Source organism: Coregonus clupeaformis, chromosome 36 (assembly GCF_020615455.1).
Source record: "Coregonus clupeaformis isolate EN_2021a chromosome 36, ASM2061545v1, whole genome shotgun sequence".
Lineage (NCBI taxonomy): Eukaryota > Metazoa > Chordata > Actinopteri > Salmoniformes > Salmonidae > Coregonus > Coregonus clupeaformis.
The window spans coordinates 41,173,080-41,192,109 of NC_059227.1; the positions used below are offsets into that span (position 1 = coordinate 41,173,080).

The 19,030-nt window shown below is 48.9% G+C and overlaps 1 protein-coding gene across 1 annotated transcript; it reads left to right on the forward strand.

Moving 5' to 3' along the window:
- Positions 1 to 14,473: 14,473 nt before the first annotated feature.
- On the forward strand, positions 14,474 to 15,751 carry LOC121552546 (protein RRP5 homolog). Its single transcript, XM_045211216.1, has 2 exons — positions 14,474 to 14,478; positions 14,665 to 15,751. Exons 1-2 carry the CDS (start codon positions 14,474 to 14,476, stop codon positions 15,605 to 15,607), a joined length of 948 nt encoding a protein of 315 aa, XP_045067151.1. The 3' UTR covers positions 15,608 to 15,751.
- The last annotated feature ends 3,279 nt before the right edge of the window (positions 15,752 to 19,030 follow it).

The window sequence follows — 19,030 nt, forward strand, 5'->3', positions numbered from 1 at the left end:
GTGGTGGTCACTGGTACTCCTCTCTATCTAGTGGTGGTCACTGGTCCTCCCCTCTATCTAGTGGTGGTCACTGGTCCTCCCATCTATCTAGTGGTGGTCACTGGTCCTCCCCTCTATCTAGTGGTGGTCACTGGTCCTCCCATCTATCTAGTGGTGGTCACTGGTCCTCCCTCTATCTAGTGGTGGTCACTGGTCCTCCCATCTATCTAGTGGTGGTCACTGGTCCTCCCTCTATCTAGTGGTGGTCACTGGTCCTAGCATCTATCTAGCGTGGTCACTGGTCCTAGCATCTATCTAGTGGTGGTCACTGGTACTCCTCTCTATCTAGTGGTGGTCACTGGTCCTCCCCTCTATCTAGTGGTGGTCACTGGTCCTCCCATCTATCTAGTGGTGGTCACTGGTCCTCCCCTCTATCTAGTGGTGGTCACTGGTCCTCCCATCTATCTAGTGGTGGTCACTGGTCCTCCCCTCTATCTAGTGGTGGTCACTGGTCCTCCCATCTATCTAGTGGTGGTCACTAGTCCTAGCATCTAACTAGTGGTGGTTCTAGTCCTAGCATCTACCTAATGGTGGTCACTGATCCTCCACTCTCTCTAGCGGTTGTCACTGGTCCTAGCATCTATCTAGGGGTGGGCACTGGTCCTAGCATCTATCTAGTTGTGGTCACTGGTCCTAGCATCTATCTAGTGGTTGTCACTGGTCCTAGCATATATCTAGTGGTGGTCACTGGTCCTCCTCTCTATCTAGTGGTGGTCACTGGTCCTAGTATCTATCTAGTGGTGGTCACTAGTCTTAGCATCTATCTAGTGGTGGTCACTGGTCCTAGAATCTATCTAGTGGTGGTCACTGGTCCTCCCTCTATCTAGTGGTGGTCACTGGTCCTAGCATTTATTTAGTGGTGGTCACTGGTCTCCCATCTATCTAGTGGTGGTCACTGGTCCTAACATCTATCTAGTGGTGGTCACTGATCCTCACATCTATCTAGTGGTTGTCACTGGTCCTAGCATCTATCTAGCTGTGGTCACTGGTCCTAGCATCTATCTAGTGGTTGTCACTGGTCCTAGCATCTATCTAGTGGTGGTCACTGGTCCTAGCATCTATCTAGTGGTGGTCACTGGTACTCCTCTCTATCTAGTGGTGGTCACTGGTCTTAGCATCTATCTAGTGGTGGTCACTGGTCCTCCCATCTATCTAGTGATGGTCACTGGTCCTTGTCTCTATCGACTGGTGGTCACTGGTCCTAGCATCTATCTAGTGGTGGTCACTGGTCCTAGAAATATCTAGTGGTGGTCACTGGTCCTAGCATCTATCTAGTGGTGGTCACTGGTCCTATAAACTATCTAGTGGTTGTCACTGATTCTCCCATATATCTAGTGGTGGTCACTGGTCGTAGCATCTATCAAGTGGTGGTCACTGGTCCTAGCATCTATCTAGTGGTGGTCACTGGTCCCTATCTAGTGGTGGTCAGTCTCTCTCTATCTAGTGGTGGTCACTGGTCTTAGCATCTATCTGGTGGTGGTCACTGGTCCTCCCATCTATCTAGTGATGGTCACTGGTCCTTGTCTCTATCTAGTGGTGGTCACTGGTCCTAGCATCTATCTAGTGGTGGTCACTGGTCCTAGAATATATCTAGTGGTGGTCACTGGTCCTAGCATCTATCTAGTGGTGGTCACTGGTCCTATAAACTATCTAGTGGTTGTCACTGGTTCTCCCATATATCTAGTGGTGGTCACTGGTCGTAGCATCTATCAAGTGGTGGTCACTGGTCCTAGCATCTATCTAGTGGTGGTCACTGGTACTCCTCTCTATCTACTGGTGATCACTGGTCCTATCATCTATCTAGTGGTGGTCACTGGTCCTAGCATCTATCTAGTTGTGGTCACTGGTACCCTCTCTATCTAGTGGTGGTCACTGGTCCTAGCATCTATCTAGCTGTGGTCACTGGTCCTAGCATCTATCTAGTGGTTGACACTGGTCCTCCTCTCTATCTAGTGGTGGTTACTGGTCCTAGCATCTATCTAGTTGTGGTCACTAGTCCTAATATCTATCTAGGGGTGGGCACTGGTCCTAGCATCTATCTAGTTGTGGGCACTGGTCCTAGCATCTATCTAGTGGTGGTCACTGGTCCTAGCATCTATCTAGTGGTGGTCACTGGTCCTAGCATCTATCTAGTGGTGGTCACTGGTACTCCTCTCTATCTAGTGGTGGTCACTGGTCTTAGCATCTATCTAGTGGTGGTCACTGGTCCTCCCATCTATCTAGTGATGGTCACTGGTCCTTGTCTCTATCTAGTGGTGGTCACTGGTCCTAGCATCTATCTAGTGGTGGTCACTGGTCCTAGAAATATCTAGTGGTGGTCACTGGTCCTAGCATCTATGTAGTGGTGGTCACTGGTCCTATAAACTATCTAGTGGTTGTCATTGGTTCTCCCAATATCTAGTGGTGGTCACTGGTCGTAGCATCTATCAAGTGGTGGTCACTGGTCCTAGCATCTATCTAGTGGTGGTCACTGGTCCTAGCATCTATCTAGTGGTGGTCACTGGTACTCCTCTCTATCTAGTGGTGGTCACTGGTCTTAGCATCTATCTAGTGGTGGTCACTGGTCCTCCCATCTATCTAGTGATGGTCACTGGTCCTTGTCTCTATCTAGTGGTGGTCACTGGTCCTAGCATCTATCTAGTGGTGGTCACTGGTCCTAGAATATATCTAGTGGTGGTCACTGGTCCTAGCATCTATCTAGTGGTGGTCACTGGTCCTATAAACTATCTAGTGGTTGTCACTGGTTCTCCCATATATCTAGTGGTGGTCACTGGTCGTAGCATCTATCAAGTGGTGGTCACTGGTCCTAGCATCTATCTAGTGGTGGTCACTGGTACTCCTCTCTATCTACTGGTGATCACTGGTCCTATCATCTATCTAGTGGTGGTCACTGGTCCTAGCGTCTATCTAGTGGTGGTCACTGGTACTCCTCTCTATCTAGTGGTGGTCACTGGTCCTAGCATCTATCTAGCTGTGGTCACTGGTCCTAGCATCTATCTAGTGGTTGTCACTGGTCCTCCTCTCTATCTAGTGGTGGTCACTGGTCCTAGCATCTATCTAGTGGTGGTCACTAGTCCTAATATCTATCTAGGGGTGGGCACTGGTCCTAGCGTCTATCTAGTTGTGGGCACTGGTCCTAGCATCTATCTAGTGGTGGTCACTGGTCCTAGCATCTATCTAGTGGTGGTCACTGGTACTCCTCTCTATCTAGTGGTGGTCACTGGTCCTAGCATCTATCTAGTGGTGGTCACTGGTCCTAGCATCTATCGACTGGTGGTCACTGGTCCTAGCATCTATCTAGTGGTGGTACTAGTCCTAGCATCTACCTAGTGGTGGTCACTGGTCCTCCACTCTATCTAGTGGTGGTCACTGGTCCTCCCCTCTATCTAGTGGTGGTCACTGGTCCTAGCATCTATCGACTGGTGGTCACTGGTCCTAGCATCTATCTAGTGGTGGTACTAGTCCTAGCATCTACCTAATGGTGGTCACTGGTCCTCCACTCTATCTAGTGTTTGTCACTGGTCCTAGCATCTATCTAGTGGTTGTCACTGGTCCTAGCATCTATCTAGTGGTGGTCACCTGGTCCTAGCATCTATCTAGTGGTGGGCACTGGTCCTAGCATATATCTAGTGGTTGTCACTGGTCCTAGCATCTATCTAGTGGTGGTCACTGGTCCTAGCATCTATCTAGTGGTGGTCACTGGTCCTCCCCTCTATCTAGTGGTGGTCACTGGTCCTAGCATCTATCTAGTGGTGGTCACTGGTCCTCCCCTCTATCTAGTGGTGGTCACTGGTCCTAGCATCTATCGACTGGTGGTCACTGGTCCTAGCATCTATCTAGTGGTGGTACTAGTCCTAGCATCTACCTAGTGGTGGTCACTGGTCCTCCACTCTATCTAGTGGTGGTCACTGGTCCTCCCTCTATCTAGTGGTGGTCACTGGACCTAGCATCTATCGACTGGTGGTCACTGGTCCTAGCATCTATCTAGTGGTGGTACTAGCCCCTAGCATCTACCTAATGGTGGTCACTGGTCCTCCACTCTATCTAGTGTTTGTCACTGGTCCTAGCATCTATCTAGTGGTTGTCACTGGTCCTAGCATCTATCTAGTGGTGGTCACCGGTCCTAGCAACTATCTAGTGGTGGGCACTGGTCCTAGCATATATCTAGTGGTTGTCACTGGTCCTAGCATCTATCTAGTGGTGGTCACTGGTCCTAGCATCTATCTAGTGGTGGTCACTGGTCCTAGCATCTATCTAGTGGTGGTCACTAGTCCTAGCATCTATCTAGTGGTGGTTCTAGTCCTAGCATCTACCTAATGGTGGTCACTGATCCTCCACTCTCTCTAGTGTTTGTCACTGTTCCTAGCATATATCTAGCGGTTGTCACTGGTCCTAGCATCTATCTAGCTGTGGTCACTGGTCCTAGCATCTATCTAGTGGTGGTCACTGGTACTCCTCTCTATCTAGTGGTGGTCACTGGTCCTCCCTCTATCTAGTGGTGGTCACTGGTCCTCCCATCTATCTAGTGGTGGTCACTGGTCCTCCCCTCTATCTAGTGGTGGTCACTGGTCCTCCCATCTATCTAGTGGTGGTCACTGGTCCTCCCCTCTATCTAGTGGTGGTCACTGGTCCTCCCATCTATCTAGTGGTGGTCACTGGTCCTCCCCTCTATCTAGTGGTGGTCACTGGTCCTAGCATCTATCTAGCTGTGGTCACTGGTCCTAGCATCTATCTAGTGGTGGTCACTGGTACTCCTCTCTATCTAGTGGTGGTCACTGGTCCTCCCCTCTATCTAGTGGTGGTCACTGGTCCTCCCATCTATCTAGTGGTGGTCACTGGTCCTCCCCTCTATCTAGTGGTGGTCACTGGTCCTCCCATCTATCTAGTGGTGGTCACTGGTCCTCCCCCTCTATCTAGTGGTGGTCACTGGTCCTCCCATCTATCTAGTGGTGGTCACTGGTCCTCCCCTCTATCTAGTGGTGGTCACTGGTCCTCCCATCTATCTAGTGGTGGTCACTAGTCCTAGCATCTAACTAGTGGTGGTTCTAGTCCTAGCATCTACCTAATGGTGGTCACTGATCCTCCACTCTCTCTAGCGGTTGTCACTGGTCCTAGCATCTATCTAGGGGTGGGCACTGGTCCTAGCATCTATCTAGTTGTGGTCACTGGTCCTAGCATCTATCTAGTGGTTGTCACTGGTCCTAGCATATATCTAGTGGTGGTCACTGGTCCTCCTCTCTATCTAGTGGTGGTCACTGGTCCTAGTATCTATCTAGTGGTGGTCACTAGTCTTAGCATCTATCTAGTGGTGGTCACTGGTCCTAGAATCTATCTAGTGGTGGTCACTGGTCCTCCCCTCTATCTAGTGGTGGTCACTGGTCCTAGCATTTATCTAGTGGTGGTCACTGGTCCTCCCATCTATCTAGTGGTGGTCACTGGTCCTAGCATCTATCTAGTGGTGGTCACTGATCCTCACATCTATCTAGTGGTTGTCACTGGTCCTAGCATCTATCTAGCTGTGGTCACTGGTCCTAGCATCTATCTAGTGGTTGTCACTGGTCCTAGCATCTATCTAGTGGTGGTCACTGGTCCTAGCATCTATCTAGTGGTGGTCACTGGTACTCCTCTCTATTTAGTGGTGGTCACTGGTCTTAGCATCTATCTAGTGGTGGTCACTGGTCCTCCCATCTATCTAGTGATGGTCACTGGTCCTTGTCTCTATCGACTGGTGGTCACTGGTCCTAGCATCTATCTAGTGGTGGTCACTGGTCCTAGAAATATCTAGTGGTGGTCACTGGTCCTAGCATCTATCTAGTGGTGGTCACTGGTCCTATAAACTATCTAGTGGTTGTCACTGATTCTCCCATATATCTAGTGGTGGTCACTGGTCGTAGCATCTATCAAGTGGTGGTCACTGGTCCTAGCATCTATCTAGTGGTGGTCACTGGTCCTAGCATCTATCTAGTGGTGGTCACTGGTACTCCTCTCTATCTAGTGGTGGTCACTGGTCTTAGCATCTATCTGGTGGTGGTCACTGGTCCTCCCATCTATCTAGTGATGGTCACTGGTCCTTGTCTCTATCTAGTGGTGGTCACTGGTCCTAGCATCTATCTAGTGGTGGTCACTGGTCCTAGCATCTATCTAGTGGTGGTCACTGGTCCTATAAACTATCTAGTGGTTGTCACTGGTTCTCCCATATATCTAGTGGTGGTCACTGGTCGTAGCATCTATCAAGTGGTGGTCACTGGTCCTAGCATCTATCTAGTGGTGGTCACTGGTACTCCTCTCTATCTACTGGTGATCACTGGTCCTATCATCTATCTAGTGGTGGTCACTGGTCCTAGCGTCTATCTAGTGGTGGTCACTGGTACTCCTCTCTATCTAGTGGTGGTCACTGGTCCTAGCATCTATCTAGCTGTGGTCACTGGTCCTAGCATCTATCTAGTGGTTGACACTGGTCCTCCTCTCTATCTAGTGGTGGTCACTGGTCCTAGCATCTATCTAGTTGTGGTCACTAGTCCTAATATCTATCTAGGGGTGGGCACTGGTCCTAGCATCTATCTAGTTGTGGGCACTGGTCCTAGCATCTATCTAGTGGTGGTCACTGGTCCTAGCATCTATCTAGTGGTGGTCACTGGTCGTAGCATCTATCTAGTGGTGGTCACTGGTACTCCTCTCTATCTAGTGGTGGTCACTGGTCTTAGCATCTATCTAGTGGTGGTCACTGGTCCTCCCATCTATCTAGTGATGGTCACTGGTCCTTGTCTCTATCTAGTGGTGGTCACTGGTCCTAGCATCTATCTAGTGGTGGTCACTGGTCCTAGAAATATCTAGTGGTGGTCACTGGTCCTAGCATCTATGTAGTGGTGGTCACTGGTCCTATAAACTATCTAGTGGTTGTCATTGGTTCTCCCATATATCTAGTGGTGGTCACTGGTCGTAGCATCTATCAAGTGGTGGTCACTGGTCCTAGCATCTATCTAGTGGTGGTCACTGGTCCTAGCATCTATCTAGTGGTGGTCACTGGTACTCCTCTCTATCTAGTGGTGGTCACTGGTCTTAGCATCTATCTAGTGGTGGTCACTGGTCCTCCCATCTATCTAGTGATGGTCACTGGTCCTTGTCTCTATCTAGTGGTGGTCACTGGTCCTAGCATCTATCTAGTGGTGGTCACTGGTCCTAGAATATATCTAGTGGTGGTCACTGGTCCTAGCATCTATCTAGTGGTGGTCACTGGTCCTATAAACTATCTAGTGGTTGTCACTGGTTCTCCCATATATCTAGTGGTGGTCACTGGTCGTAGCATCTATCAAGTGGTGGTCACTGGTCCTAGCATCTATCTAGTGGTGGTCACTGGTACTCCTCTCTATCTACTGGTGATCACTGGTCCTATCATCTATCTAGTGGTGGTCACTGGTCCTAGCGTCTATCTAGTGGTGGTCACTGGTACTCCTCTCTATCTAGTGGTGGTCACTGGTCCTAGCATCTATCTAGCTGTGGTCACTGGTCCTAGCATCTATCTAGTGGTTGTCACTGGTCCTCCTCTCTATCTAGTGGTGGTCACTGGTCCTAGCATCTATCTAGTGGTGGTCACTAGTCCTAATATCTATCTAGGGGTGGGCACTGGTCCTAGCATCTATCTAGTTGTGGGCACTGGTCCTAGCATCTATCTAGTGGTGGTCACTGGTCCTAGCATCTATCTAGTGGTGGTCACTGGTACTCCTCTCTATCTAGTGGTGGTCACTGGTCCTAGCATCTATCTAGTGGTGGTCACTGGTCCTCCCATCTATCTAGTGGTGGTCACTGGTCCTCCCATCTATCTAGTGGTGGTCACTGAACCCTGACTCTACATTCTGACTATGCAGCCTTAGTACACAGCAGCTCTCCTGGCTCCACTCCAATACACGCTCTATTAAAATACTGTCTGTGTCCCAAATGGCACCCTATTCTCTCTCTCTCTCTCTCTCTCTCTCTCTCTCTCTCTCTCTCTCTCTCTCTCTCTCTCTCTCTCTCTCTCTCTCTCTCTCTCTCTCTCTCTCTCTCTCTCTATTACTCTATCATTCCTGAATTTGGACGTAATCTCAGACATTTCATGTTATAGCATTTGTTCTCCTCTAACTAACTGCGGTTGTGTTTAAAATAGGAACATGGGTTATTTAGGCCCCACAGAGAGAGAGAGAGAGAGAGAGAGAGAGAGAGAGAGAGAGAGAGATGTGACTCTAGCCTCCCACAACCGGTACAAGGTTCTGGTGATTATGATGTTATGCTACCTCGCAGAATTTCCCAGCCCAACAAAACTAGTGAAAACATTAGATAATATACGTTTCAATCAAATCTTTAGTCAAATACCACAATTCCTGTGGTATTTTCAACATCTAGTAAGGCTGCAGAGGTATTTTCTTTGTACCTCTATGGAATTGATAAAATACACATTAAAAACAATTCCTGACTTGCTTCCTTCCTATAGCCCCACCAAGGCCACACTATTTAGTCTTCCAACACGATATACCTCATAATTCCTAATCAGAATCTCCATTATTGAAAACAGATCAGAAGTCTCTCCTGTACATAGGTCCTCTGGCCTCCACTGTGACAGCAAGGGTTTATGGGATGGCGCCCGCTATCAATATCAAAATAGTATAACTAATAGACAGGAGAGCTAACAAATAAGAGAGGAAGCTATGTACAGGGTCAGGGTCAGGGTCAGGGTCAGGGTCAGTACCACATTTACAATGTGCAGGTGTAAGTGTTGGTGTGAGGTGTGACCCAGGTGCGGTGCAGGATAGACAGTAGGCAGTAGGCAAAGATGGTGAAACAAGGATCTTTACTGTGTCACGCCCTGGCTCTGGGGACTCTAGTATGTTGAGCCAGGGTGTGAGTTTTCATTTGTTTTTGTTCTAGTTTTGTAGTTCTATGTTGGCCAGTGTGGTTCTCAATCAGAGGCAACGTGTATCAGCTGTTGCTTGTTGTCTCTGATTGGGAACCATACTTAAGCAGCCAGTTTTCCCACAGTGTTGGTGGGATCTTGTTCCAATTAAGTTTGTGTTTGATCCAAGGACGTCACGTTATCGTTTTGTTGTTTTTGTTTGTGTATCATTTAATAAAAAGTATGTTCACCTTCCACGCTGCGCCTTGGTCCTCTGTTCCCGACGATCGTGACATACTGGTGGTCCCAAAGCCAGGATACAGGATGTCCTTCAAAAATATTAGGATGTCATCCAAATACACGAAGACACTGCAGTCGAGGAGGTCCCAGACAACGTCATTGACCAACGCCTGGAACACCGCAGGCGCGTTGGCTAGACCAAATGGCATGACTTGGAACTCGTAATGCCCACCGGGTGTGTTAAACGCCGTCTTCCACTCGTCCCCCTCCCGAATCCTCACCAAAGGTTGTAGGCATTATGTAAGTCCAGCTTGGTGAAGACCCGGGCTCCCTGCAACGACTCGAATGCCATCGTCATCAGGGGGAGTGGGTAGCGGTTCTTAACCGTGATGTTGTTGAGCGTCCGGTAATCAACGCACGGCCGCTGCCCACCGTCGTTTTTCCCGACGAAGAAGGTGAGGTAGAGGGACGGATGTGACCCTCGATGAGTGCCTCGTCGATATGCTCCCTCATGGCCAGCGTCTCCGGCCGGGACAAGGACAACAATCGCCCTCGTGTGGGCATGGCGCCCGGCAGGGGATCGATAGCGCAGTCGTATGGCCTGTGAGGAGGTAGGCCCTTGGCACGCCTCTTACTAAACACCTCCCCCAGATCCCAATACTCCCGGGGAACGCCTGCCAGGTCTGGCCCGTGACGGAGTCTATAGCCGCCATCCTCCCGGTGGCAACCGCCACCGAAGAGGTGAGAACTGGTAGGTGGTCTGGGACAGTGGTTTGGGCTGATGAGTGGTCGGTGGAGACTGGAACAGGATGGGGGCGGAGCCGCCCTCCAGGATGAGCCGCCCCGTGGACCAGTCTATGCAGGGTTTGTGGGCGACCAGCCAGGGGTGCCCGAGGATGAGGGGACACTCTGGATAATCCACAATGAAAAACTGGATATCCTCCCAAAGCCCCCCCTGCCACCCGGACACGCACGGGGACAGTGCACCGGGTGATAAAGCCCGACCCCAATGGCCGGCCGTCCAGGCCCATGACCGGAACTGGCTCGGAGAGGAAGAGTAATGGAACGCTCCACCCTTGGGCCAGCCCTGCGTCCATCAGGTTTCCAGCGGCCCCAGAATCCACCAGTGCATGCGCCCGATGCGCAGCATGTGCCCACTGAACCCTGATGGGGAGAAAAGTCCAGGTGTCTCTGGAGTTGGGGTTTCGGTTCCGGCTCGCTAGCACCCCTACCGATACTAGCGAGGCCCTCCCGTTTCCTGGCTTCTCCGGGAATGACTCGCAATGGTGACCTGCCTGGCCGCAGTACAGGCAACGTCCCTGGCGCAGACGCCTCTCCATCCTGGACAAGCGCGCCGCACCCATCTGCATAGCCTCCTCCCTGAATCGGTCGGAAAGCCTCCAGGCTGATAGGGGGACGCAGAGGCACGCCTTGCATCATGCTTCTCTCTCACGACGCCGATTGTCTACCGGCACCGAGAGGTCGACGAGGCCGTCCAGTCGCTCAGGCAGCTCCCTGAAGGAGAGTTCGTCCTTCATCCCCTCCGATAGCTCCTGCGTGTAAAGGCGACCTCCTCCCATCCTGCCTCTCGAGCCCGGGTCCGGAACTCCACGGAGTAGTCCGCCACCGAACGGTCACCCTGCCAACAGGCCGTTAACCGCCTCCCAGCCTCGTGCCCTGACACCACCCGAGAGGTCTCAAACACCTTGCTTAGCTCCCGGTTGAAGCTCCCGGTTGAATTGGTAGGAGTCGGAGCACGCCGGAGTTTGGCTCTCCCACTCCGCGGTAGACCAGGAAAAGGCCCGACCTGTCAACAGAGTGATAATGTAGGCCACCCGGCCCTGCTCCGTCGGGAAGGAGGAGGGTTGTAGGCTGAATACCAGGGAAAACTGGGTGAGGAATTCCCTGCATCCCTCTGGACGTCCGTCGTACCTCTCCGCAGGTGGTGGGCGGGGTTCCTGCGATGTCGCAGGCGAGAATGGAGACGCCGCTGCCGCGGCTTCCGCTCCACCAGCTGCTGGGGCTGGTCGGGTGTCCACTCGGCTCTGTACGGCGATCGTCAGCTGGCAAAGATTCTCTGTGATCTGCTGCAGGCTGCGGTCGTGCTGGTTCAGCATGGCTCCCTGCGTTGCTCTTTTATACTGTGTTGCCTCCACTTCGGTCTATATTGGCTCAGTTTTCTGTAAGGGTTGGTGTGAGGCGTGACCCAGGTGCAGTGCAGGATAGACAGTAGGCAGTAGGCAGAGATGGTGAAACAAGGATCTTTACTGGTGGTCCCAAAGCCAGGATACAAAATAACAGACACGAAAAATAAAGGAGGAGCATATTGGTCTCCAAAAACAGGCTGACAGCAGAAATACGAAATACTAACTATGACTGAAAACAACAATGAAACAGGGAGAACACTTCTCAAGTACCTGTATTTCCGTCTCGTGATCAGACTCTGATTCGTACTTCTTGACATCAAGAAACTAGCAGAGAAAACTGAGCAAGGGAACACAGGGAAGTGAGGGCATAAATACACAGGTGAACAGGTAGACACAGGTGACACCAATAGGATGATGATTAGACCATGCTGTGAGTGAGGAGGTGCCTAAGGTTGTCGGAGGATGACACCTAGTGGGTCGCTCCGGAACTGCGACCCCTCCTGTAACATGCAGGGAGATTGGATAATTGAGGTGGAAACAGTATGTACAGTTGAAGTCGGAAGTTTACATACACTTAGGTTGGAGTCATTTAAACTCATTTTTCAACCATTCCACAAATGTCTTGTTAACATAATATACTGATTTAATCTATGATTTCTTAATCCATGAACCTGTCCCTGCTAACGGTAATATATACATGTAAACAGGAGTAATAGTGACCAGTGGCAGGATAAAGAACAAACACCATTGTAACTACAACCTATATTTATGTTTATAATGAGACGTCTAGTGAAAGCGCAAAAAGATGCCTCCTAATGGGACCAAAACGGACTATTCTGCACAATTTTCTATTTATCGTTCCAATAATTCTCCATTCTATTCCTTCCATTTCCATGTGGTCTGTTGCAGACGGGAAGTGTTCAGGAGACTGACTCACCACTAGAACCTGACCCAGTGATGCAGGCAGGCAGGCAGGCAGGCAGGCAGGCAGGCAGGCAGACAGGCAGACAGGCAGACAGGCAGACTTTTTGGTTAGTAGGTTGGCTCGTTGGTTATTACCAAATCGTGTGAGCTCAAGTCCAAATGGTCTCTTTCTCTCTCTGTCTCCTGTCTTTCAATAATGCTGCTGCCTTCACATGGCTGTACTGTAGCCCTACTCTGCTGCGTTGTACTGAGCTGCGTTGTGCTGAGCTGCGTTGTACTGAGCTGCGTTGTACTGAGCTGCGTTGTACTGAGCTGCGTTGTACTGAGCTGCGTTGTACTGAGCTGCGTTGTGCTGAGCTGCGTTGTGCTGAGCTGCGTTGTACTGAGCTGCGTTGTACTGAGCTGCGTTGTACTGAGCTGCGTTGTACTGAGCTGCGTTGTACTGAGCTGCGTTGTGCTGAGCTGCGTTGTACTGAGCTGCGTTGTACTGAGCTGCGTTGTACTGAGCTGTGTGGGGAAAGAAGCTCTAGAGAACATAACACACATGACCTTCACTTACAAACTAAACAGACGTCACATACTGTATCTCTGACAGGACATACCTCTGATAGGACATGCCTCTGTGTCACTGTCTTCACAAGCTCTTCTCAAGTCTGTCTGTGTGTCTGTGTGTGGTGTGTGTGTGTGTGTGTGTGTGTGTGTGTGTGTGTGTGTGTGTGTGTGTGTGTGTGTGTGTGTGTGTGTGTGTGTGTGTGTGTGTGTGTGTGTGTGTGTGTGTGTGTGTGTGTGTGTGTGTGTGTGTGTGTGTGTGTGTGTGTGTGTGTGTGTGTGTGTGTGTGTGTGTGTGTGTATGAGATTACCCATTGCAGCCCACCAAAGCGTGTCATCAGGAGGGTGGGAACATCATTGAAGGATGCCAGGGGCCGAGTTAACCAGCCAGGTCACCTGTGATACAAGTTAGTATTCGACGTCAATCCATGTCTGAGGATGTCAGGAGAAGACGTGGAAACCGGCCACTCGGGGCAACAGTGAGCGCTGAGGTTTGGGTTTTACCAGGGCGTTGTGGACAGGGATGGAGGATGGGTGTAAGCATCTGCCTCTGATTCCAAAGGCTGCAAGTTTGAATCCAGGGATTGAAAGTTGTTTTAGATTTTTTTAATAATCTAAAAGCTTAATTAGGCAAAACCTTAATTAACCCTTACCTTAACCATTCAGAGTAAATGCCTACCCTTAAGAATTTGGAGTTAATGCCTGAATTTAACCTTTAACAAGTTTGAGAAACACGGATGAACGTTTAATTCTGACGTGAGACTGTGAGAGCTGGTGGGAGTTAACAACAAGCTCTGCAGGGGGGATCCCCTCTGATAATTCTTTGGGTTCTCAAAATAATTTCCAGGACCATTTGGACCATTTTGAGTTCAGATCACTCAGTTCGGCACGAAGCAAAGAGCCAAACCTATGATTGAACACATTCCAGGGATTGAGCGTTTGAAGCAACTAGAAAGGAAATTATTTTGGGGGGGAAAAAATATACAGTGGGGAAAAAAAGTATTTAGTCAGCCACCAATTGTGCAAGTTCTCCCACTTAAAAAGATGAGAGAGGCCTGTAATTTTCATCATAGGTACACGTCAACTATGACAGACAAATTGAGGAAAAAAAATCCAGAAAATCACATTGTAGGATTTTTAATGAATTTATTTGCAAATTATGGTGGAAAATAAGTATTTGGTCACCTACAAACAAGCAAGATTTCTGGCTCTCACATACCTGTAACTTCTTCTTTAAGAGGCTCCTCTGTCCTCCACTCGTTACCTGCATTAATGGCACCTGTTTGAACTTGTTATCAGTATAAAAGACACCTGTCCACAACCTCAAACAGTCACACTCCAAACTCCACTATGGCCAAGACCAAAGAGCTGTCAAAGGACACCAGAAACAAAATTGTAGACCTGCACCAGGCTGGGAAGACTGAATCTGCAATAGGTAAGCAGCTTGGTTTGAAGAAATCAACTGTGGGAGCAATTATTAGGAAATGGAAGACATACAAGACCACTGATAATCTCCCTCGATCTGGGGCTCCATGCAAGATCTCACCCCGTGGGGTCAAAATGATCACAAGAACGGTGAGCAAAAATCCCAGAACCACACGGGGGGACCTAGTGAATGACCTGCAGAGAGCTGGGACCAAAGTAAAGTCAGAAATGTTGCATTAGGCGATAATACACACAGATAACGTCCTTTAATGTTGAGAAATCAATGTGGTTTAGCTTTCCTTTCCCAGATAACTGTGATTCAGCTTCCCTTTCCCAGATAACTGTGGTTCAGCTTTCCTTTCCCAGATAACTGTGGTTCAACTTTCCTTTCCTAGATAACTGTGGTTCAACTTTCCTTTCTCAGATAACTGTGATTCAGCTTCCCTTTCCCAGATAACTGTGGTTCAACTCCAGCGATAGGGAGGACGACGAGGTGAAGACTAAGCCCCAGAAGAAGTCTCGCCACGAGCAGGAGGTGGAGAAGCGGGAGGCTGAGAAGGCCCTGACCAAGCTGGAGACGGAGCTGATGGACCCAGGCCTGCGACCCCAGACGGCGGCCAGCTTTGAGCGCCTGCTACTCAGCTCCCCTGACAGCTCTCTGCTCTGGCTGCAGTTCATGGCCTTCCACCTGCAGGCCACACAGATAGAACAGGCTAGAGCGGTGGCCGAGAGAGCCCTGAAGACTATCTCCTTCAGAGAAGAGCAGGAGAAGCTGAATGTTTGGGTCGCTCTGTTGAACCTTGAGAACCTGTATGGGACAGAGGAGAGTCTTCAGAAGGTGTTTGAGCGGGCCGTGCAGTATTGTGAACCCATGCCCGTCTACCAGCAACTGGCTGACATCTACGCCAAGTGTCAGAAGACTAAGGAGGCGGAAGGTCTGTATAAGACCATGGTGAAGCGGTTCCGTCAGGATAAGGCTGTGCGGCTGAGCTATGGGACCTTCCTGCTTCAGCAGGGTCAGAGTGACGCGGCCAACGCCCTGCTACAGAGGGCCATCAAGAGCCTGCCTATCAAAGACAATGTGGATCTGATAGCTAAGTTTGCCCAGCTGGAGTTCCGCTACGGAGACGTAGAGCGAGGAAAGACCATGTTGGACAAGATCCTGACCAGCTACCCCAAACGCACCGACCTGTGGTCCGTCTTCATAGACCTCATGGTCAAACGCGGCTCCCAGAGGGAAGTCCGTGCTGTGTTTGACCGTGTGATCCACCTGAGTGTAGCGGTGAAGAGGATCAAGTTCTTCTTCAAGCGTTACCTGGAGTGTGAGAAGAAGAATGGCACGCCAGAGAGCATCCAGGCTGTCAAGGAGAAGGCCCTGGAGTACGTAGAGTCTAAAGGGCCAGAGGCCGCCAGCTAGACACACATATACACAGAGACACACACACACACACACACGCGTACGTCATTTTGGGGGATTTTCCAACAGCTGTTGTGCAACTGTGGGAAAAGAAGCAAACTGGCAAAGAGCTCAAGGGAAGCCTGACCTGCGTGTCATAACAGCCTCCACACACCGAGATACACACCCTGCTATTGGATAGTGTTGTTGGATGTTCAGAGAATACATTTATTAATTGCTTGAAAGCTTTCAAATGGTGACATGAGTCACACATGATATAAATAGGTGATATGGACTTGGCTCCTGAGTGGCGCAGTGGTCTAAGGCACTGCATCGCAGTGCTAACTGTGCCACTAGAGATCCTGGTTCGAATCCAGGCTCTGTCGCAGCCGGCCGCGACCGGGAGACTCATGGGGCGGCGCACAATTGGCCCAGGGTAGGGGAGGGAATGGCCGGCAGGGATGTAGCTCAGTTGATAGAGCATGGCGTTTGCAACGCCAGGGTTGTGGGTTCGATTCCCACGGGGGGCCAGTATAAAAAAAGATGTATTCACTAACTGTAAGTCGCTCTGGATAAGAGCGTCTGCTAAATGACTAAAATGTAAATGTAAAATAACTGTGGTTCAACTTTCCTTTCCCAGATAACTGTGGTTCAACTTTCCTTTCCCAGATAACTGTGGTTCAACTTTCCTTTCTCAGATAACTGTGGTTCAACTTTCCTTTCCCAGATAACTTTGGTTCAACTTTCCTTTCCCAGATAACTGCAGAGATAAAGAAGACAACACTTTGTATGTGAGATAGAAGAGAGAGATCGAGAGAGAGCGAGAGAGAGAGAGAGAGAGAGAGAGAGAGAGAGAGAGAGAGAGAGAACGAGAGAGAGAACGAGAGAGAGAGAGAGAGAGAGAGAGAGAGTAGACACTATGGTCCTACAGGACACCTGGGAAACATGTATTTATGCCCAAACATACATACAGTGGGGAGAACAAGTATTTGATACACTGCAGATTTTGCAGGTTTTCCTACTTACAAAGCATGTAGAGGTCTGTAATTTTTCTTATAGATACACTTTAACTGTGAGAGACAGAATCTAAAACAAAAATCTAGAAAATCACATTGTATGATTTTTAAGTAAATAATTTGCATTTTATTGCAAGACATAAGTATTTGATACATCAGAAAAGCAGAACTTAATATTTGGTACAGAAACCTTTGTTTGCAATTACAGAGATCATACGTTTCCTGTAGGTCTTGACCAGGTTTGCAGACACTGCAGCAGGGATTTTGACCCACTCCTCCATACAGACCTTCTCCAGATCCTTCAGGTTTCGGGGCTGTCGCTGGGCAATACGGACTTTCAGCTCCCTCCAAAGATTGACTGGCTAGGCCACTCCAGGACCTTGAGATGCTTCTTACGGAGCCACTCCTTAGTTGCCCTGGCTGTGTGTTTCGGGTCGTTGTCATGCTGGAAGACCAAGCCACGACCCATCTTCAATGCTCTTACTGAGGGAAGGAGGTTGTTGGCCAAGATCTCGCGATACATGGCCCCATCCATCCTCCCCTCAATATGGTGCAGTCGTCCTGTCCCCTTTGCAGAAAAGCATCCCCAAAGAATGATGTTTCCACCTCCATGCTTCATGGTTGGGATGGTGTTCTTGGGGTTGTACTCGTCCATCTTCTTCCTCCAAACACGGCGAGTGGAGTTTAGACCAAAAAGCTCTATTTTTGTCTAATCAGACCACATTACCTTCTCCCATTCCTCCTCTGGATCATCCAGATGGTCATTGGCAAACTTCAGACGGGCCTGGACATGCGCTGGCTTGAGCAGGGGGACCTTGCGTGCGCTGCAGGATTTTAATCCATGACGGCGTAGTGTGTTACTAATGGTTTTCTTTGAGACTGTGGTCCCAGCTCTTTTCAGGTCATTGACCAGGTCCCGCCGTGTAGTTCTGGGCTGATCCCTCACCTTCCTCATGATCATTGATGCCCCACGAGGTGAGATCTTGCATGGAGCCCCAGACCGAGGGTGATTGACCGTCATCTTGAACTTCTTCCATTTTCTAATAATTGCGCCAACAGTTGTTGCCTTCTCACCAAGCTGCTTGCCTATTGTCCTGTAGCCCATCCCAGCCTTGTGCAGGTCTACAATTTTATCCCTGATGTCCTTACACAGCTCTCTGGTATTGGCCATTGTGGAGAGGTTGGAGTCTGTTTGATTGAGTGTGTGGACAGGTGTCTTTTATACAGGTAACGAGTGGAGGACAGAGGAGCCTCTTAAAGAAGAAGTTACAGGTCTGTGAGAGCAAGAAATCTTGCTTGTTTGTAGGTGACCAAATACTTACAGTGGGGGAAAAAAGTATTTAGTCAGCCACCAATTGTGCAAGTTCTCCCACTTAAAAAGATGAGAGAGGCCTGTAATTTTCATCATAGGTACACGTCAACTATGACAGACAAAATGAGAATTTTTTTTCCAGGAAATCACATTGTAGGATTTTTTATGAATTTATTTGCAAATTATGGAGGAAAATAAGTATTTGGTCAATAACAAAAGTTTCTCAATACTTTGTTATATACCCTTTGTTGGCAATGACACAGGTCAAACGTTTTCTGTAAGTCTTCACAAGGTTTTACACACACTGTTGCTGGTATTTTGGCCCATTCCTCCATGCAGATCTCCTCTAGAGCAGTGATGTTTTGGGGCTGTCACTGGGCAACACGGACTTTCAACTCCCTCCAAAGATTTTCTATGGGGTTGAGATCTGGAGACTGGCTAGGCCACTCCAGGACCTTGAAATGCTTCTTACGAAGCCACTCCTTCGTTGCCCGGGTGGTGTGTTTGGGATCATTGTCATGCTGAAAGACCCAGCCACGTTTCATCTTCAATGCCCTTGCTGATGGAAGGAGGTTTTCACTCAAAATCTCACGATACATGGCCCCATTCATTCTTTCCTTTACACGGATCAGTCGTCCTGGTCCCTTTGCAGAAAAACAGCCCCAAAGCATGATGTTTCCACCCCCATGCTTCACAGTAGGTATGGTGTTCTTTGGATGCAACTCATCATTCTTTGTTGTAGGTGACCAAATACTTATTTTCCACCATAATTTGCAAATAAATTCATTAAAAATCCTACAATGTGATTTTCTGGAGAAAAAAAATCTCAATTTGTCTGTCATAGTTGACGTGTACCTATGATGAAAATTACAGGCCTCTCTCATCTTTTTAAGTGGGAGAACTTGCACAATTGGTGGCTGACTAAATACTTTTTCCCCCACTGTATGTCATGCAATAAAATGCAAATTAATTACTTAAAAATCATACAATGTGATTTTCTGGATTTTTGTTTTACATTCCGTCTCTCACAGTTGAAGTGTACCTATGATAAAAATTACAGACCTCTACATGCTTTGTAAGTAGGAAAACCTGCAAAATCGGCAGTGTATCAAATAC